The sequence below is a fragment of the Denticeps clupeoides genome, chromosome 2 (genome assembly GCF_900700375.1).
Source record: "Denticeps clupeoides chromosome 2, fDenClu1.1, whole genome shotgun sequence".
Classification (NCBI taxonomy): domain Eukaryota; kingdom Metazoa; phylum Chordata; class Actinopteri; order Clupeiformes; family Denticipitidae; genus Denticeps; species Denticeps clupeoides.
This window is the reverse complement of record NC_041708.1, coordinates 38,476,908-38,497,449: the sequence shown is the minus strand read 5'-3', so window position 1 is coordinate 38,497,449 and position 20,542 is coordinate 38,476,908. Positions and strand designations below refer to the sequence as shown.

General features: G+C 52.2%; 3 protein-coding genes across 4 annotated transcripts in view; all 3 read left to right on the top strand.

Annotated features, from left to right (window-relative positions):
- gpr158a (G protein-coupled receptor 158a) overlaps positions 1 to 5,288 on the top strand; it is a 39,516-nt gene extending 34,228 nt beyond the window's left edge. Inside the window, exons 9-12 of one of the 2 annotated variants that reach the window (XM_028969890.1) lie at positions 817 to 922; positions 1,017 to 1,163; positions 1,279 to 1,362; positions 1,646 to 5,288. In XM_028969890.1, coding sequence (XP_028825723.1) covers positions 817 to 922; positions 1,017 to 1,163; positions 1,279 to 1,362; positions 1,646 to 3,511 — 2,203 coding nt within the window. In that variant the 3' untranslated portion in view covers positions 3,512 to 5,288. The remainder of the gene's footprint in view (positions 1 to 816; positions 923 to 1,016; positions 1,164 to 1,278; positions 1,363 to 1,645) is intronic. The other variant, XM_028969891.1, reaches the window with a different exon arrangement.
- A 3,466-nt stretch (positions 5,289 to 8,754) lies between these two features.
- Positions 8,755 to 12,011, top strand: anxa13 (annexin A13). The gene is made up of 11 exons (XM_028967654.1): positions 8,755 to 8,908; positions 9,386 to 9,461; positions 9,532 to 9,626; positions 9,741 to 9,911; positions 9,990 to 10,023; positions 10,120 to 10,199; positions 10,306 to 10,374; positions 10,479 to 10,580; positions 10,655 to 10,730; positions 10,811 to 10,923; positions 11,330 to 12,011. Exons 1-11 carry the CDS (start codon positions 8,894 to 8,896, stop codon positions 11,447 to 11,449), a joined length of 951 nt encoding a protein of 316 aa, XP_028823487.1. The 5' UTR covers positions 8,755 to 8,893; the 3' UTR covers positions 11,450 to 12,011.
- Positions 12,012 to 13,581: 1,570 nt separating this feature from the next.
- Positions 13,582 to 17,342, top strand: LOC114784470 (coiled-coil domain-containing protein 106-like). Its single transcript, XM_028969904.1, has 5 exons — positions 13,582 to 13,682; positions 14,454 to 14,684; positions 15,194 to 15,385; positions 16,324 to 16,536; positions 16,609 to 17,342. Exons 1-5 carry the CDS (start codon positions 13,655 to 13,657, stop codon positions 16,947 to 16,949), a joined length of 1,005 nt encoding a protein of 334 aa, XP_028825737.1. The 5' UTR covers positions 13,582 to 13,654; the 3' UTR covers positions 16,950 to 17,342.
- The last annotated feature ends 3,200 nt before the right edge of the window (positions 17,343 to 20,542 follow it).

The following is a 20,542-nucleotide window of genomic DNA, read 5'->3' as shown; positions in this document are numbered from 1 at the left end:
CCGAAGAGCAGGAGCAGGAAGGTCTGGGGTGTCAGAAGTAACGTTCTGAGGGAGTGGAAGGCCTGACGCCGTGGAAACGCGCTCCCAGTTGGAGTCTCCGTGATTGGAAAGCTCTCCAGATCAGATTATGGTGTGATTAGGCGTGCCAGGATGATTTATGTCCTTCCTGAGACTGGCCCAGAATGCTGTACTGTTTCCGTAGCGACCAACATATATAACCATCCTGGAAGGACATACAAGCGTAGGATAGGCTCTGTAGTCCTCTTCTACCCACAATGCATTGCATGCTGTCCGGTTGTCTGGTCCTCACCTTTTTATAGCCCGGTTGAGGAAGGATCGAGCTGAGGAGCTCGGCCACCTGATCCAGAGTCACATGATCCAGAGTCCCTTTAATACCGTGCGTGTATCCGCACGCATCCGTAATATCGACATCATTACCTTCAACATCAGGCATCTGCATTTATTACGCTGCCATCACCATCAGCCATGAAGTGGGGCAGTGGTGGCCTAGCGGTTAAAGAAGCGGCCCCGTAATCAGAAGGTTGCCGGTTCGAATCCCGATCCACCAAGGTGCCACTGAGCGAAGCACCGTCCCCACACACTGCTCCCCGGGCGCCTGTCATGGCCGCCCACTGCTCACTCAGGGTGATGGGTTAAATACAGAGCACAAATTTCACTGTGTGCACCGTGTGCTGTGCTGCTGTGTATCACAATGACAATCACGTCACTTCCACTTGCGGAATGATGGAAGTAATGGAGATTTCTGTGCATTGTTGATGTTGTGCAGTAAAGAGCGTTTATTCCGCGTGATTGCAGGTTCTCGCTGGCTGCTGAGCTGCATCCTGATTGGACGCTGATGCTTTTCTTCGCTCACGTGCACCTCACCGTCACGGTCACTTTAGGGCTCCTGCTCGTCCCCAAGGTAACCAATCTGGACCCCAGTCCCGGCCGTGTTTTCTTGCCACTGTGCTGGGCTCTTTTTGTGGACATGACGTCTCTGTGTCCCGCTGCGCTAGTTCCTGTTCGCGGGGACGCATCTGAGGGACGACATTGCCACAGAGGCCTACGAAGACGAGCTGGACATGGGACGCTCCGGCTCCTACTTGAACAGCAGTATAACGTCCGCCTGGAGTGAGCACAGCCTCGACCCTGAGGACATACGGGTGAGTGTCCCGTCCCCTCCGCCAGCGTCCCCCCCCTCTGTCTCGCGCTCATTTATAACCGTGTGGTATTTTTATAACTGTATAAAATGGTGAGCGTGGCAGTTTTTTATTGCAGACGCCGGACGAAACGGGACAGCTCAGGTCTTTTAACGGCTGTGGTGTAAGGCCGGGGGACAGTGTTTGGGAAAAACAGACCAACGTGAGCAGACGTTCCTGTGTGTCTGTTAGAACGAGGGACAACCTTCTCCTGAAGTTCATCGCTTGTAGATCTTAGTGAAGCATCTAGAGGCTGCGTCAGACCCAACACTAGCTCGCCGTGTGGACAGCGTCTGACCGTGTCCTGTGTGCAGTTTGTCGGGCGTAACGTCCTTGGTCCTCGGTGTCTCTGTAGTAGCTCATGCTGCATGATCTCTGTGCATCCTGTCCGCTCAGTTCCACAGTTCTGTGTGCTTGTCTGTTTATCTCGTCCTTTTCTTTTGTAGGAAGAGCTGAAGAAGCTTTATTCACAGCTGGAGATATACAAGAGGAAGAAGATGCTGGCCAACAACCCCCACCTGCAGAAGAAGAGAAGCTCCAAAAAAGGTCTGGGCCGATCTCTCATGAGGCGAATCACTGAGATCCCAGAGACTGTACGCCAGTGCAGTCGTGAGGACAAGGACGCCGTCGACCACGTCACCAGTAACCACAACAGCATCTGTGCCCTGCGGAAGAACCCATTCGATCCCTCACACGCCACCAAGGCTGCCAAGGAGGAGTCCTTGCGGAGCAAAGTCTTCTCCCTGAAGAAATCTCACAGCAGCTACGACCATGTGAGGGATCAGAGCGAGGACTCCAGTAGCTCAGCCGCCGAGAAGATGGAGTTGTCCGCCACAGAAGCATCTCTCCTTGACACCCTCATGGGCAAGACACTCATCAAGAAGAAGTCCTCTGAGAAACTCAACACTGCTGGGGAGTCAACAGAATCTGTTCCCTTAGTCTGCAAGTCGGCCAGCGCTCACAACCTCACCGCGGACAAGAAGCCTCTCCACCCAAGGACCTCTATGCTACAGAAATCTCTAAGCGTCATTGCTAGTGCCAAAGAGAAGACGCTGGGCTTAACGGGGAAGACACAGACTGCTGAGGACACCAATAAGAAGGGAATCCAGAAGCCAAAAGAAGCAGAGACTCCCACTGAGTCCGAGGATGAATCTGAGGGCTTTTCCAAGATGATCATCAGCCAGTCGGTTGAATACAAGCAGACCACTACCAAGACTGGAATCATGAAACAGCAGGTGAGTGGCAGCCAGCCATCCATCTCCTCTGAAGGTAGCAAAAACAAGGACTTGTACAACCTGTCTGAAGTTTGCCCCTGGGAGGTAGAGGATCTCCCAACGCCTTCGGAGAACAGGATTCAGAAACATGTGTCCATCGCCCCAGATGAGACCACCACAGTCCATGGAAGCAGCACCAAGGGTGGCAAAACACATCAGAACCAGAAAAGCACAGGCCACTCCCCATCTGTCAGCCGCCATCTTAACCAGAAGCCTCTGGACCAAGTAGACATCTGCTCCAGGGAGGATGGCAAGGAGACCAGGTGTCATAAGGAGAAGCCAAGACCTTCTTCCTACAGCCAGTCCTCAGGAGAAACTGGCAAAACCCACAGAGCTGATGTCTGTTCGTGGGATTACGAGGAGGTCCCAGTGAGGTCTGTAGATCCCGTTGATAAAGGCCGTCACAAGAAAGGCAGCAGCCTTCCCGAGGGGAAAGGGAGAGGGAAAGAGACGTTGTGTGAGCCTGTGAGACCTTCTCACAGCTTGCTTCAGTCCGCTGCATCGAAGGCTGATGTTTGCCCCTGGGATCACGATTCCACCACACAGATATCAAATTCCAAGCAGGCGCCAAGCTCCTCGCAGACGTCTAAGACAAAGGAGTCTACCGCACAAGTGAAAGGAAATGTCTCAACGAGAACATTAGAAAAAGAGACAGGCAAGGAAAGAGATAAACCAAAGGACACCGAGGAGGAGAGAAGTAAACCGAAGGTCAAGGAGAGCCTCCTCTCAGGCAAGTCCACAGCAAAGCACACGAGCCAAGCCAAGATGGCAGAGGTGTGTCCTTGGGATATAGCTGGCGAGGAGACGCTGACAGTGGAAAAGAGACACAGTGCCAACGTCGGGACTGCCAAAAGCAAACAAACCGATGTTTGTCCATGGGACTTTCAGTCCACCTCAGAGAGCAAAGGGACAGACAAAAACTCAGCTTCTTCACTGTCCAAACAGAAAAGTTCCAATTCCAAAGCAGGGGCTAAAGCCAAAATGGCTGATGTCTGTCCCTGGGACTTTGAGGACCAGACAGCCGGGAAAAAAGCGTGACAGTTGACCTGAGTGGACATCGTAAAACGTAGTTCTGGTTTGATCCTTTCCACCACATAGGACTCTGGAGTTTAGACTTTTAATACAACCCATGGTGACTTGTCAGAATATATGGAATTCTACAAGTTGCCTTTTATTTCCAAGATTTTGTTTGTCCTTTGTCCTTTTTGGAAAAAAGGGGTGAAAAAATGGACAAAATGTCAATACATCAAGCATTCCAGATTCTTACGTAGTCCTTAAAGATCACGAGTAGTCTGAAAATTATGCAACTCTTTATGTGCAATGTAGAAAACATGCCAATATTCATACACTCATCCCACGTAGAACCGGCACAAACCATTCGCCATTCGTCTGTTTTGTCCAGGTAACACCCAGAAATTAAAAGCCTAAATGAGGATTGGACAGGTAGCGCTTGGACAGGGTCATCAGAAGAAAATGCCAAAGATACAAGAAAGGACGGGGGGTTCCGATCAGAGCGAACTCGCGGTGAGTTCTGAGTCTGCAGTGACTCAGAACTCAGTGAGGTGATCAGCTTTCGATGTTTTTTCCTCCTGGCAGCGCCACCCAGTGTTGTGGAGTAATTAAAGCGCCGATTACTTTTCTGAAATTTTAAGCCTGTGTTGACTAATTAGTTCATTAGTTCCTTCGTCTTCATGCTGAAGGCGCCACATTGATGCCCAGAAGTACTTTTCCAACAGTTCACCAGCCTTTCCAAACACAAATCTAAAAATATTATCATCATTACATCTTAGTATGTTTGAATGACGAACAACGTCGGTCGTATGTGCTCCGCAAAAATGTTGATTTTACATTTTAACTATCGATTCCTTTATTTGTCTGTGTATTGCACACCAACTTTTTAAAATGTTTGAATATGTAATCCATACGGACTTGTGACCTCTACCGTGCTGATGGTGGGAATTTCCTCCTCGCCGTGAATGTCCACGTGGTTTCGTGTATTAGAATCCTGCGCTAGGTCCCCTTGACGAGTCCTTCAGTGACTGCTTCTTCTAGTTGGCATGAACTGTTGTCCGGTACGAGGCCTGAAGTACGAGGCATGACCTGTCCAGTGGTGTTTGACTTGGTGTCCATGATGAATATTTAAAAACTGACTACACGCCCGCTCGTTCACAGTCGGTCCAAATTATACATTTTTAGAAGAAGGGAAAATTCTGCCTTCGTTGATATTGATCAATGCAGTTTTATTGTCATGTACCAAAGAAATAGATAAAGCACTAAGGGAATAGCATGACACTACATGACGGCATGGTGAACAGTCTGTAAAACTGATCAGCCAGGGACTGGTGATGCATGTGAAGCACCTGGGTATCTAACGGGCGCGGCCGCGGGCGTGGCTGTGATGCTCTCATCGATAGGCTCCACCCCCGGTGGTCGTCCGAGCGCTTTTGACTTTATTTCTCCCCTCACGCGCTACTTGACGTCTGGAGACCCCGAGGGGACCTTCTACGTAAGTTGTAATGTCGTACCTACTGCTCCTGTGGCTTCTGCATGATGTCAGTAAATTAGTAGGACTGATGTTCCACTGCCCTTGTTAGATCTGAGAACAAGACCTTTTGATCTTTGGTGGACCGTTACCAGTTGTATAGTGAGTGGACGTGTACCGTAACCAACTGTAATAACGGCTCTACGACAAGCTTATAGCAGACTCACATATGGAATAATATTTGGTAGATTTATATTGTGTTACATTGTGACAGCATGTAAATAAAAATACAAAAAAAACCTCCTCTGCAATAAATATTTATAGAAAATTCTCCTCCTGCCTGGAATCCTTCCTCTTTAATTCAAGTCAGGAATGTGATTTTCACAGTTCTTCTGACCCAGACCTGACCTGCTGTTCCATCCGGATCTGCTCCGTCACCAACCTGGTGGACCAGGTCGAGCCTCTAAAAGCGCACGCTCTGGCTCGGCTCCTGAAAGGCTTTTATGGGACAGCTGCAGTCTTTTGGAGACCCTCGGGGGACCCGCCCCGCCCCGAGTCAGGGTCTACCTGATCCCTCTGTCAATACTCGCGCGTCTGTGGACCAGCGCAGGAGATCCGATGACCGGGGAGGAATAAAACACAAATCCCGGAGATCCGGTTCAAGTCCGTTTCGGAACGTCGAGATTTTCGTTTTCCAGGTGCGGCTGCAGTCTGCAGGAGGACTTCCTGCTAAATAAAGATCCGGAGCGATGATGAGCGGTGCCGTGAGGTGGGAGCGGAAGGAGCACGAGCGGATGGTTTTAGCATCGATCGGTGTTTGGGAGAGCACTCTGCGGCCTAATGAAGAGCCGGTCGATGCCGGTCCTGTCCACAACTCACTTTCAGAAAGACGGCGAGCGAGCAGAACGGTTCCAGACGAGGTTCTAATACGCACACGGAACCGGCCAATCAGCAGCAGGCAAATGCGGAGCAGAAGAAGGACGGACCACTTCCCAACGTCCAGGGAAGGAGTTAAACATGACTGAACAGCTTTTAATGGGACATTTACCAGACGTCCTTATCCAGAGCGTCCTACAGTCAGTAGTGACGGGGACAGTCCCCCTGGAGACACTCAGGGTTACATGTCCTGCTCAGGAGTAAGATGGGTCTGAAACTGGGAATTTCTGGTCTCGTTATTTTACCCACCATAGCGTCCTACAGTCAGTAGTGACGGGGACAGTCCCCCCTGGAGACACTCAGGGTAATGTGTCCTGCTCAGGGACACGATGGTAGTAAGATGGGTCTGAAACTGGGAATTTCTGGTCTCGTAATTTTACCCACCAGAGCGTCTTACAGTCAGTAGTGATGGGGACAGTCCCCCTGGAGACACTCAGGGTAATGTGTCCTGCTCAGGGACACGATGGTAGTAAGATGGTTCTGCTATACAGTGCATGTTTTGGTTTAGGATATAATAAATGTCCTTGGGTTTATTGATGAAGCTGGACCAGGATGAATGGCTCGTCATGCTGATCCTGAGTCATGCAGGTGGACACACGTGCGTCCCCAGAGCTCTCGTAAAAGGTCATCCTGGAGGGTGGAGATGCCGTGGGAAATAAGAGGGAAGAGAAGGTGGCTTCAACACCTCACGTGGGGATTAAACTGGCATCTTCACACGTTCTCCTGTCTCCACCCTCACCGAGTCCCTCGTCCTCTCTGCAGATCCTGGTGGGAGCGGCGGTCTGGACTCCTCGCCGCTGTGTGAGGGGGAGGCTTGGTGACTCACCCCACCCCCGCCTCGTCTTCAGACGCTTCTGCACCAGCAGGACGTCATTTCTGAAGCTCAGGCTGCGAGAACCTTCCAGATGGTCTGCTGAGACCTGCCTGGAACCCCGAATGGTCTCCTCCTCCATCAGCCTCGCTTCCTCACCTTCACCGGCTCATTCGGGGCCGGGAGCCGCTGCTCTAATGACAATGTACGTTGTAAAAATGGATTGATTGATTGATCGAGTTGATGTTCCTGAAGCGGGAGGTCACACTGTTCCCTAATTAGCGGTGATTACAGCAGGTTCCAGAATCATCTCGCACGTTTCATAGCCACAATTCCTGGAGCATCATGCCAGGTCGCTAGGCCAGTCTCTCCCGGTCCGATTCCCACTTTATTCCGCACAGTAACCCAGTTCATTCTCTCGCTTGCTGCTTTGTTTGATTAGACGGAACCGGGTTATGATGTCACGAATGTTCCGGAATGAATATAGAAATATGCTTATTAGTCGTTGTGACACGTTAGCCGTGATAAATGTTAATCACCTTCTGGTTTTTCTCACATTTGGGACTGAATTTAATCTTCAGCGTCAAGGACCAATTATCTGGCACCGGAGTTCCTGTCCCCCCAACAGGTGACGTCCCGTCTCCTCCTGCCTGCAGGACCTCCGCCACCTCAGTCTAATTTATTCCGGGGGGGAAACACCTCGTTCTGCTCAATAAATGTGCCCGGGGCCCACAGGCAGGCTTCCGAGGGCCGGAAAAGCTGTGGGGCAGCGCCACCCAGTGGACAGGAGGGGCAGTGCGGCCTGCTTCGTCACCGTGTGATGCTGATAAACGACTTTCCTCCTCTTCCTTTTAAATGACATTGAGATATAATGTGTGATAAAATATACAATTAAAGGCTGAAGTGATAATATTCTCAGAATAGAGGTAGAATAAATAAATGATTTACCCTCGAGGGGTAAAATGAAAGGAGTCACAGTGATCGAAATATAGCAGGATGTTTCTATACATGAGCAGAGAAAGACCTGCTTGGGCTCGTAGATTTTCCACTTGGCGTCTCTTCACAGACTGAAACTGAGGAAACAGAAGCGGGATGGAAATGACTCCCTGAGTCACGAGTCGCGTCCTGCGTCCTGCCTCTGCAGGAGAACATGAATCATGAACGGGTTCCAGAGGCTCCTTCTCCTCCTCCAACCTCCTCAAAGCCTGGATGGCCCACCGTTCTGCATGTTCTAGATCACAGAAGTGCATGGGCGAGTCGTGCAAGATGCAAGAACGGACAGCGAGTGTCCAGTCGGCCACAGTGGGGGGTACCAGGGTGGTAGCAGCCTTTGCGGGTAACACACTCGCCTCTGAACCAGAAGACCCAGGTTCAAACCCCACTTACTACCATCGTGTCCCTGAGCAAGACACTTAACCCTGAGTGTCTCCAGGGGGGGACTGTCCCTGTAACTACTGATTGTAAGGCGCTCTGGATAAGGGCGTCTGGTAAATGCTGGACATGTAAATGTATGAAGTGGGATATGAAATGTTAATGTTTCGGCGTTCTTCTCACCAGCCCACCCTGTTTAATAAGATTGAGATTGATTTCTACCAAAGGTGAACAATGGGAATCCATTCAAGTTGAACTCTTTTGCCACCAGGGGGCGCTGCTGCTCCACCGGTCACCCAGCAGCACCCAGAGGACCATGGGACAACATTGGGATGGTTCTAAAAAGGACTGAGATGCTCAGTAACTGTTACAAGAATAATTTTATTTTTCATGACGTCACCTTATTAAGGAGCAGTGGTGGCCTAGCGGTTAAAGAAGCGGCCCCGTAATCAGAAGTTTGTGGGTTCGAATCCCGACCCGCTAAGGTGCCGCTGAGGTCCCCTTGATGGAGGTCCCGTCCCCACACGCTGCTCCCCGGGCGCCTGTCATGGTCCCACTGTCACCAAGCGTGATGGTTAAATACAGAGGACACGTTTCACCGTGTCACCGTGTGCTGCGCTGCAGCGTCTCACAATGACAACCGCGTCACTTTCACTTGTTCATCTCATTCCTGCCGCTGAGGTCGTCCGGACATCATCTGGTTAAACGCCCGCCCCCTCGTGACGTCACAGCCGCAGTCCGGAGCCAGAAGAAGGGACCGAGAGTCGGACATTACCGCCGAGGGGACAGAGTCGCACATCGAAGCCGGACAGCCGCCGACATGGGGAACTGCCAGGTGGGAATTCCGCAGCGGAAGTGGCTTTTTTCCCATCTGCTCCCCCGTTAAACGTCGTCAGGAGTAAAGATGGGGTCGGGAATTAAATCCCGTTAGCGCGGCGACAGGAAGCGGCCGCTCCTGTCCCGGAGTGAACAGGAAGTGGGTGCTGGGACACGTGGAATGCTGGGAATACTGGGAATACTGGGACTTTTCCAGCAGGAGTTTCTTTCTGCGCGCTGATTGGTCCGTTTCCTGCGAGTCAAAACGCAGCTAAAAAATTGTAATTCCGTAAAATATTTCATGATTTTTTACTGTTTTTCCCTGACCCTCGAAGTAGAAGATAAAACAAATAAAAATAACTTTTAAAAAAATCGATTTTATAGTTTCAGTAGAAATGCGCGTTTGTAGGAGATCTTTCATAAAGTTCAGGGACGTTCCTGCCCTGTGTGTACCATTTCCCATCATGCACTGCGCTCCCTGTCTCCTCCCACGCAGCCCACCATCTTTCCCTACGAAGACTTCGACGTGGTCGCCGACATCAAGGCCATCCGCAAGGCGTGTAAAGGACTGGGTGAGTTGAGCTGACGAAGCGTCCCGCGGGACAGGGACACGCCTGACCCCTCTTGACCTCTGCGTCTCAGGGACGGACGAGCAGGCCATCATCGACATCCTGGCCTACCGCTGCGCCGCACAGAGGATGGCCATCAAGCAGGCCTACTTCGAGAAGTATGACGACGTAAGATCTGTCTCGGCTTTTTAGGGACACGTCCAGCGGGTTCCACGTGAAGAACGCGGTCGTGCGGAGGGCAGATTATCTTCAAAAGCGTAAATGTGCTTTTTTTGTTTGCAGGAACTGGTGGAGGTTCTGAAGAGCGAGCTCTCGGGGAACTTTGAGAAGGCCATCCTGGCCATGCTGGATCCTCCACACGTCTACGCCGCCAAGGAGCTGCGCAGGGCCATGAAGGGCGCTGGGACCGACGAGGACGTTCTGGTGGAGATCCTCTGCACAGCCTCCAACGCGGTACCCTCTCCTCCACGTCCTGCTCTGGATCTAGGAATGATGTTCTCTTCTGAAGGTTCTCTGTTCTTTTATCCCCAGGAAATTGCTTCTTATAAAGAGACGTACACTCAAGGTAAATTCTGGTATGAGCGTTGTGAATGCGGTTCTCCGACGTTCCTCTGAGAACCTCAGGCCTGTTTTATTAAAGTGCACGAATGTTCTCCTCCAGTCCATGACCGAGACCTGGAGTCGGACATCGAGGGGGACACCGGCGGGAACGTGAAGCGCCTGCTGATCGCCCTGCTGCAGGTAAACGTCTCTCCCAGCCTGCTGGTAGGGGGACGGGGGACACAATGGCCGCAGTCAGGCGGGCCGGTCGGGTTTCCGTCCGAGTGAAAGCTGCTCTGCGTTGCAGGGAACCCGAGACGAGGGGTACGAGGTGGACGAGGGCCTGGCGGAGCAGGACGCTCTCGCCCTGTTCGAGGTACGGAGCAGAAACGTGTCTCGTCCTCTTTAATCAGCTTTATTAGGGAGGTCAATCGGTTCCGACGTGAATAATAAGTTATTGGACGTTAATCGGGGTTTCAGGCCGGAGAGGCGCGGTTCGGAACGGACGAGGTCACCTTCAGCCACATCCTGGCCACCAGGAACTACCTGCAGCTCCAGGCCACCTTCAAGGCCTACGAGGCGGTACGTCCTCGCTGTCCTCCGTTACTTCCAGGAAGAGCTGTAAGGTCGTGACCTGGGATGTGTGTCCTCTGCAGCTCTCCGGAACCGAGATCCTGGACGCCATCGAAAGCGAGACCTCCGGCACGCTGAAGGACTGCTACATCACGCTGGGTCGGCAGCACCGTCTAACTAAAGATGGCGGGATCAGTAAAACGGGGACAACCCTCACAAACCCTGTCCTGTCTCGACAGTGAGGTGCGCCAAGAACCCGCAGCTGTACTTCGCCCGGAGGTTAAACGCCGCCATGAAGGGAGCCGGGACCGACGAGGACACCCTCGTCCGCATCATCGTGTGCCGCTCCGAGGTGCCTCCTCCGTGTCTTCTCGCTCGTGTCCTGCGTACGCCGGGATTCTCCGACTACGGTTTATATTTATATGGTCGGTAACTATAGCAACAGTGGGTCAAATGGTCATTAGCAGGCTCAGTAACGTCACATGGCGGCGTTGAAACGTCAGTCGGTGACACGGTGACACGTGTCCTCTGTATTTAACCCTTACTGAGCAGTGGGCACCATGACAGGCGCCTCACTCGCCTGCTAGGCCCGTATGATATAATATGAATTATATTAATCCATCGTTACCAGCGTATATTTCTATTCGTTTTTGTTTTGTACAATTTATGATCAAATTTCCCAGAACTGCAGTTGAGGAATCGCCAATGAGATGGTGGCACCTGACACGTGTACGTATTTCACATGTACGTGCTTTCAGATCGATCTGGAGACCATTAAGGACATGTACCTGGAGAAGTACGACGTGTCCCTGAAGGACGCCCTGAGCTCGGAGTGCAGCGGCGACTTCAAGCGCCTCCTGCTGGCCGTCTGCCACTGAGCGGGCGAGGGCGTGGCGCCCCGCCCAGCGAGACCACCTGAGATGGAGGAGCGTTATTACCCCGGCCACTTCTGATCGGAACTTTATTCTAGTTTGTATCATAGACTAATATTAACCCGGATAGAGCCGGTCCTGGGCTGGGCCTGCAAAATGGCATTAATAAAAACGACTTTTTACACTTTTATGTAGAATTTACGAAAGTTTGGGTTTGTTGGTTTTTCTCTGGGTTATTTGGTTTCTATAAACGGTTCCGAAATGATAAATATAGAATATAGAAATTCGGAGACATAATGTGGGTCATCTGCTTTATTTTATTTCTTACGGAACTCCACCCATAACTCTCAATTTGTAATGAAACCGCATATTTTCATTGTTCAGCTATTGCCCAGCCTACACAAAATATATTTTATGAAAATTTTATTAAACCATTGCAGTGTTTATCCTGTAGCTGTGACTCTAACATTTAACCCGTGTGTGTTCTACTAACGGAACCGAGCAGCCATGGAAATAAAGAACCGGGACCAATGCGCCTTGTTAAATAATAAAATTAACTTCAAACTCAGATTCTCTCCATTTACTTTATTCATCTATGTTTATTTCGCTATGTATGAATGTTTGCAGCCACTTTATTAGAAACCCCGCCCTGTAGTCCAGCCGGTGGTCCTCAGTGGCCACTTTATTAGAAACCCCGCCCTGTAGTCCAGCTGGGGGTCCTCAGTGGCCACTTTATTAGAAACCCCGCCCTGTACTCCAGCCGGTGGTCCTCAGTGGTCACTTTATTAGAAACCCCGCCCTGTAGTCCAGCTGGGGGTCCTCAGTGGTCACTTTATTAGAAACCCCGCCCTGTAGTCCAGCTGGGGGTCCTCAGTGGTCACTTTATTAGAAACCCCGCCCTGTAGTCCAGCTGGGGGTCCTCAGTGGCCACTTTATTAGAAACCCCGCCCTGTACTCCAGCCGGTGGTCCTCAGTGGTCACTTTATTAGAAACCCCGCCCTGTAGTCCAGCCGGGGGTCCTCAGTGGCCACTTTATTAGATACCCCGCCCTGTAGTCCAGCTGGGGGTCCTCAGTGGCCACTTTATTAGAAACCCCGCCCTGTAGTCCAGCTGGGGGTCCTCAGTGGCCACTTTATTAGAAACCCCGCCCTGTAGTCCAGCTGGGGGTCCTCAGTGGCCACTTTATTAGAAACCCCGCCCTGTAGTCCAGCTGGGGGTCCTCAGTGGCCACTTTATTAGAAACCCCGCCCTGTAGTCCATCTGGGGGTCCTCAGTGGCCACTTTATTAGAAACCCCGCCTTGACGTCCAGCTGGGGGTCCTCAGTGGCCACTTTATTAGAAACCCCGCCCTGTACTCCAGCTGGGGGTCCTCAGTGACCACTTTATTAGATACCCCGCCCTGTAGTCCAGCTGGGGGTCCTCAGTGGCCACTTTATTAGATACCCCGCCCTGTAGTCCAGCTGGGGGTCCTCAGTGGCCACTTTATTAGAAACCCCGCCCTGTAGTCCAGCCGGTGGTCCTCAGTGGTCACTTTATTAGAAACCCCGCCCTGTAGTCCAGCTGGGGGTCCTCAGTGGCCACTTTATTAGAAACCCCGCCCTGTAGTCCAGCCGGTGGTCCTCAGTGGTCACTTTATTAGAAACCCCGCCCTGTAGTCCAGCTGGGGGTCCTCAGTGGCCACTTTATTAGAAACCCCGCCCTGTAGTCCAGCTGGGGGTCCTCAGTGGTCACTTTATTAGAAACCCCGCCCTGTAGTCCAGCCGGTGGTCCTCAGTGGTCACTTTATTAGAAACCCCGCCCTGTAGTCCAGCTGGGGGTCCTCAGTGGCCACTTTATTAGAAACCCCGCCCTGTAGTCCAGCCGGTGGTCCTCAGTGGTCACTTTATTAGAAACCCCGCCCTGTAGTCCAGCTGGGGGTCCTCAGTGGCCACTTTATTAGAAACCCCGCCCTGTAGTCCAGCTGGGGGTCCTCAGTGGCCACTTAATTAGAAAGTCCAGTTTAGTGTGTGTTATATCAAGTCTCCACCCAACTTTTACTTGGGTTAAAAAATAATCCAATTCCAAGACGCTGCACTCAAAGTCCCAGGGTGCTCCAGTCCGCGCGATCACCCAGAATCCTTTGCGGCGGGGCAGCGCGCTGATTGGCCGCTTCTGCTTGTCAGAAGGCCCGCCCCTTCCTCCCCGCTCAGCCCGACACCCGAAAGTGCCTTCATGTCGCGTCGGAAAGGCGGCAGCCGAGGTACGGTGTGGTGCGGTGCGGTGCGGTGCGGTAGAAACGCGCCGCCGTCGCCTGCGTCGTGTCGGCCGCTCCGGGTCGCGGTGGTTCCGGTCGCGCCGACTGCTGCGGGTTTTGACGTGATGCGCGGCGCTGTGTGAATTGTGGGTAAATGTCGGTGTGTGTAGGTTTGAGGATGAGGATGAGGATGAAGATGAGGATGAAGATGAGGATGAAGATGAGGATGAGGACGGCCCAGGGACTCATGCTGCGTGTTGTTGTTGTTGCGCGATTTTTAATCAGGCGCCGCGCAGGACGCGCTGCAGGAAGTCGGGTTCTAATCAAGAACGTTCTTCACCAGACAGACGATGGAACATGAATACTGATATACAGAATATAAAAACTGTCTTCTATACCACAATTAACAATATGTGCATGAATATATAGTTTTAAAATGTATACTTTTATCTGCAATTCTAGTAATGTCACAGAGCGAGTTACAATCAGTAGTTACAGGGACAGTCCCCCCTGGAGACACTCAGGGTTAAGTGTCCTGCTCAGGGACACGATGGTAGTAAGTGGGGTTTGAACCCGGGTCTTCTGGCGAGTGTGTTCCCTGCTAGGCTACTACCACCCCATGCATGTATTTTAAAATATATATTTTGTCTTCATATGTCTTGCTGCAGGTGCATTATTACCTTTTTAAAATGTATAGTAACTGTTGTAAATTGTACTTTTTAAAATTGAATGTCGGTTGTTGTTAATCTCCTGTAATAAAGCGGTCTTCGTCCCCAGCTCCGTTCCCCGAGCGGCGGGAGGAGGGCTGGACCGGACAGGACGGCATGTCCCTGTGGCAGCAGGCCGCCACCTGCTCGCCGAGCCTGCAGATCGACTCCAGCTCGGGCCGGAGGAGGGCGTGGCTGAAGCAGGAGTGCGACGCCGAGGGCGGCGAGTGGGCCGACGCCATGACGTCGGGCGTGGCCAGCGACGTGGAGCAGGACAACACGCTGAGCAGCGCCGTGTCCAGTAAGTCACCAGAGTCCCGCTCGCCCGCGCCACGACGCTCCTCTCTAAAACGGGACGTTTTCTGGCCCGCGTCCCCACAGAAACAGGGGACCCCCTCACATTCTGCAGCCGAATGCGAATGCCAGACCATCCGGGGCGTCTCGGGGTCCCTTCCCTCACTCCTGGACACGTCCCACCAGGAGGAGACCCCGACCTTTAACCCCAAACGCGTCCCACATACAACAATGCAGCAGCTAGAAGAAATCCGCTGTACGCTGTGCGTTTCTACTGAAAACAAGGAGGGCGGGGAGCTACAGCGCCACCTACAGGTGTGGAGGGGGAGTTAAAACCAAAAACCTGTTTTAGAGAAAAGCGTCCTCGCGTGGACGGGCCTGAGGACCAGAGGGGTGTCAAATCAACACAGACCAAGCAGTAGATTAAGAGAATATGAATATAATATCAGTAGTACAGGGACGGTCCCCCTGGGGACACGGCGGTAGTTAACCGGGTCTTTTCTCCCGTCCCGTCAGCCGCCACGTCTCTGGAGGGACTCCCCCCGAGCGTCCTGCTCACCATCACCAGGCTGCAGTGTCTGCTGGAGAGCCGGGAGGAGCGCATCCAGGCGCTGGAGAGCCAGGTGGAGGACCTGCAGCAGGACCGCAAGTTCCTGCGCTCTCAGATCGAGAACCTGACCAGCTGTCGCAGCGGCGCCGCGCAGGAAGGTCGGTGCGGGACCAGGTTCTTCACACGTTCTCATACTGGCCAGCCCACTTCATTTACTCCGTTTTCTCACTTGTAACCGCTGTCAAACCATGAATTTCCCCCCAAAATAATTCATCAGATCAGTTGACAATTTGTCGTATAAATGTTGTAAAAAATGAAAATGTTGTATTTATTACGTAAGCAGAGGACGTTTTGTTGCCTCTATGTGGTGAATTAGGGATCACTTTTTTGACATCGTTTTTGGACCAGTGGTGGCCTAGCGGTTAGGGATGTGGACCCGTAATCAGAAGGTTGCCGGTTCGAATCCCGATCCGCCAAGGTGCCACTGAGGTCCCCTTGATGAAGGTCCCACACGCTGCTCCCCGGGCGCCTGTCATGGTGTCCACTGCTCACCAAGGGTGATGTTACAGATTTCAAATTGAGACGCTGTGCTGCAGTGTCTCAAAATGACAATCACTTCACTTTCTTTCTCTCCTTCGTCCTCCTTTGTGTGGCAGAAGAGATGAAACTGGTAGCGGGTGTGGCGGGTTCTTTACATTTACGGCATTTACCAGACGTCCTTATCCAGAGCGACTTACAGTCAGTAGTTACAGGGACAGTCCCCCCCTGGAGACACTCAGGGTTAAGTGTCCAGCTCAGGGACACGATGGTAGTAAGTGGGGTTTGAACCTGGGTCTTCTGGTTCGTAGGGGAGTGTGTTACACACTAGGCTACTACCAGCCATTCTTCTTGGTCGTGTGGTTCAGCTTCTTCTTCTTTTTTAATTTTAATTAACATTATTAAGATTTTTTTATTTTTTTTTACGTACACAACATGGTTTATTCATCATTTTCCGTTTAATGAAACATTTTCCACTTTTCAGACTTCAGTTTGCGCCGGAGTTTAGTTTTGCGGGTAAAGTGATGGTATTACAGCTCCGCCCTCTCTTCGCCCACAGTCTCCGCCCCCAAGGCCGGCAAATCGCAGTATTCCGACTCGAAGCTCCGGAAGAGGCAGCGGGAGGCGTCGCCCAGCTCCTTCAGCAGCGAGAGCGGCTCCGACGTGTCCGCGTCCAGCGCGGCGTCCCGGACGTCCACCGACTTGAAGAAGCGGCGCCACCACAAGGAGCGGCGGAGAGGGAAGAAGGGGAAGGACTACTGCAGGAAGAGAGGTAGCGGCCCCGCCCACCCAGAGTCAAGACCAATGTTAACGTGTTGAAAATGTCCCCTCTGTCCCCCCACAGCCACCGGCGTGCAGTACGTCGTCCACCGATACAAGCAGGTGCTGTCCGCCTTCACCAAGAAGAAGAGCATGACGGGCGCCTTCCGCCACTACGGCATCGACCGCAACACCATCGCCAACACCGCGCCCATCGCCGAGCTGCACCTGGCCGCCAAGGAGTCGCTGGCGCTGGTGGGACAGTTCCGTCCCGGCGAGGAGACGCTGGTCAGCTTCGCCCAGAAGTGCGCGCTGGTCATCGACACGGACGAGGAGCTGAGCAAGAAGATCGAGCAGATGAAGGCCACGGGCCAGCTCCTCCCCATCACGGCCAAGAGGCCGCGGCCGCAGCCCGCCGCCTCGTAGCCTCGCCCGCGTCTTTTTACAATGTCCCACAGACTGAGCCTACAAGCTGCTGTCCACTCAACGTCCAGCGTGAATACGTCCCCGTCCCTCGCGTATAGAAATATATTTCCTCTGTATGGATAATGACCGTAAACCAGTGCGGCGTTCGTGTTACGATGCTGTACTGTTAGAACGTAAAGCAGGAACCGGCAGCGTGTGGGACGCGGCGAGTCCGGAGCAGTTGTGAGAATTGTTCGTTTGTAAATTGGGGAAAAGTCGACGTGTTGATATATCTTTTTTTTTTGGTAGAACCGTATCTGATGCAGCACTTTTTACGTCTGGGCTCCTCCGTTACTCCCAGTTTGTACTTCGTATTTCTGTACCTTTTGTCTATTAAAAATCCTGAAGATCAAATGGTGGAATTTTTTATTATTATTAATTGTATTGATTTATTGATTTGCAGCAACCTTTATACTCTACATTTCTGATCATCAGAATTGCGGAGACCATTTTCAGGTGTGAGAAGAAGAGGAGGAAGCGTCCTTGGCCGGTGGTAGATGATGGGTGGAAGTTCTTCTGTTCACCTTCGCTCTTCTTTCGGGCAACAGATGCATTGTGGGAGATTATGCGCTCGGCGCTCTGTGTCGTCTCGGCTTCAGGTTATAAGCAGATCATCGGGGTGGATGGAGAAGCTGCTCCACCTGCTGTCATTACGGGCCGACAGCTGCTGGTGGCGCCGCAGTGGGCGCGGTCAGATGCTCACGTCCATCCTCCATCGCTCCTCGCAGCCAAGAATCCGGCTCTTCGTCCACGGCGGGCCAGCAGCGGAATATCGGGAGATGCGGTGGAGCTCCGAAACGGCTCCGGACCAACGCGGAGAAGCAGTCCTTCCCAGCTCAGACTCCAGCTGATGGTGTTCCTCATCGTGGTGTTCCGTCTTCAGAACGCCGCCTAGTCCAGGCCCGCGGCATGCTGGGAGCCCATTGGCAGGGCCTGGTCCGCCCTGCGGCATGCTGGGAGCCCGTTGGCAGGGCCTGGTCCGCCCCACTGCATGCTGGGAGCCCATTGGCAGGGCCTGGTCCGCCCTGCGGCATGCTGGGAGCCCGTTGGCAGGGCCTGGTCCGCCCTGCGGCATGCTGGGAGCCTGGTCCACCCCGCGTTGGCAGGGCCTGGTCCACCCCACGGCATGCTGGGAGCCCGTTGGCAGCGCCTGGTCCGCCCCGCTGCATGCTGGGAGCCCGTTGGCAGGGCCTGGTCCGCCCCGCTGCATGCTGGGAGCCTGGTCCGCCCCGCTGCATGCTGGGAGCCTGGTCAGCCCTGTGGTAAAGCGGGTAAAAGTGGGTCGGGAGACGAGGCTCCGGGTCCGAGCGGCGCCGGCGTCGCAGGGGGACAGCAGAGGGAGCCGTTTATCTTCTTCATGGCTTTTCATGTTCGTTTTATTCCCACCGGGACACCGACGGCGTCACAACATGGACGGACCTGATGGACATCGCAGGCCTGCTCGCCATCTGGCTGCCGCTGATAAGGACTGGAGAGGGGGGTTCTGGGTAATGGCTTTATGAAGCGGGGGGTATAATGGGTTCTGGGGGGGCAGTTCCTCCCTTTTCTCCCTCTCTGGAGCCGAGGGCTGCCGGGAACAAAATGTCCGCCAGCACGGCAGGGGACAGGGCCGCGTCCTGAACCCAACCGTCCCCCGCGTGGGTTCCAAACATTTACATTTACAGCATTTACCAAACGGCCTTATCCAGAGCGACTTACAGTCAGTAGTTACAGGGACCGTCCCCCCCTGGAGCAACTCAGGGTTAAGTGTCCTGCTCAGGGACACGATGGTAGTAAGTGGGGTTTGAACCTGTTCGATGTGAGACGTGTAGACGTGTAAGAGGGTGCGTGTTCGGTACGGCTGGTGGATTTATGGTGGCTTATTCTTGTGGCCCCGGACTTCGTCGGTTAATGTCAGGGTCACTGCGGGAAGACGCACGTGGACGCGTGACAGTCCCTGTGTGACTCACACTCATGCCCACCAATCAAATGTGTCCCAAGTTAAAGCCACGCCCACTGCAAGGATTTTAAACTTGCAATTCAGTTTTTATTACACGCAGCATAATGAACAAAATCACAAATCAAACCGCAATCAACAAATAAATGAAAATGAGACGGATGATTTTTAATGGTTCAGCGGCGTGGAAAGGCCCTCTGGCCGCGTCTCTTGCATCTTCCTCTGTGGGGCTCAGGGCTGTTTAGTGAGGACACAACCTCTATTTTCGGGGTCATGAGCATTTGTTTATGCCCCAGGTGGCTTCATACCAGCCCAGGTGCATCTTGGGACGTGGACTCCGGGGGAAAAAGCGGCGAATGCGGACAACAATGCGGAAACGGGGGGGATGGAGAAGGTAACGGAACAAAGGACGGCCAGAGGACCACCGCGCCGAGAGTGAGATGTCAGGAGGGGGAAACAGGCCCCGCCCCCCTCGGCCTGATTGGCTCCTCGCCTTGCGGATGTCGGGGTGGAAAAACACAGCGAGTCTGGCACTCACTTTCAATTTGGATCACGCCCAGGGGGGCGTGTCTTCGCACCCGCCCCCTGTTTGAGTGGGTAATGACAGGGACCATTATCAGCTGAAAAGGCAGGCGACCGGGCGTGTCCATGGTGATTTGCCGTGTAATAATTGCCTCACCTTGTCTGCTGCTGTCGTCCGCAGATAAAAGAACAGCCGGGCGAATAAATCAGGACCGGATCGGCCGGAGGACATTTACAGTCCCACGCTAAACGCTGTAATTATACTGTAATCACTTCCTGTCTGGGGGTCCTGAATGGTCCTCAGGTCGAGGAGGTTCTGCCAGAGAATGTCATGGCGATGCTGCCATAAGATAACAACAACATTTATTTCTTATATAGCCCATAATCACATACAGTATGTCTCAATGGGCTTTGACAGGCCCTACAGTTGACACCCCCCACACTTGACCCTCCTGCACACAAGGAAAACCTCCACACAAAAAAAACTCTAGGACAGAGAAAAAAAGAAAGGAAGAAACGTTGGGAAGGAGTGATAGAGAGAGGGACCCCCTTCCAGGGTAGAGTGAGCCTGCAAATGGTGTCAGTGCAGGGCTGGGGATGGTTTGGACAATAAGATAAGATAAACCTTTATTAGTCCCATAAGTGGGAAAGTGGATAGAACAAAGGAAAGATCCGCGAAAATGAAAGAACAATACAACAGAATTAAAAACTATATAACAATAAAGTATAAAATGTACACTATACGGTCTAGAAACACAAAATATGGATGTATGTACTGAAAAATAATTAAGTACATGTAAACTTTAAATAGATATATGTATTTATCTACACATGTATTATTATATGTACAGAGTAGATACATGAATGTGTGTGTGTGTGTGTGTGTGTGTGTGTGTGTGTGTGTGTGTGTGTGAACACTGTGGATAATTATACAGGGTGGGCCATTTATATGGATCCACCTTAATAAAATGGGAATGGTTGGTGACATTGAACACATTTTATAAGTGGTCAGAATAAATAACTCATGAGTAAATAACTCATGAAAGAATAAAGTTACGTTAAAACCAATTTCTTGTGAAATTACCAATAAATTTGA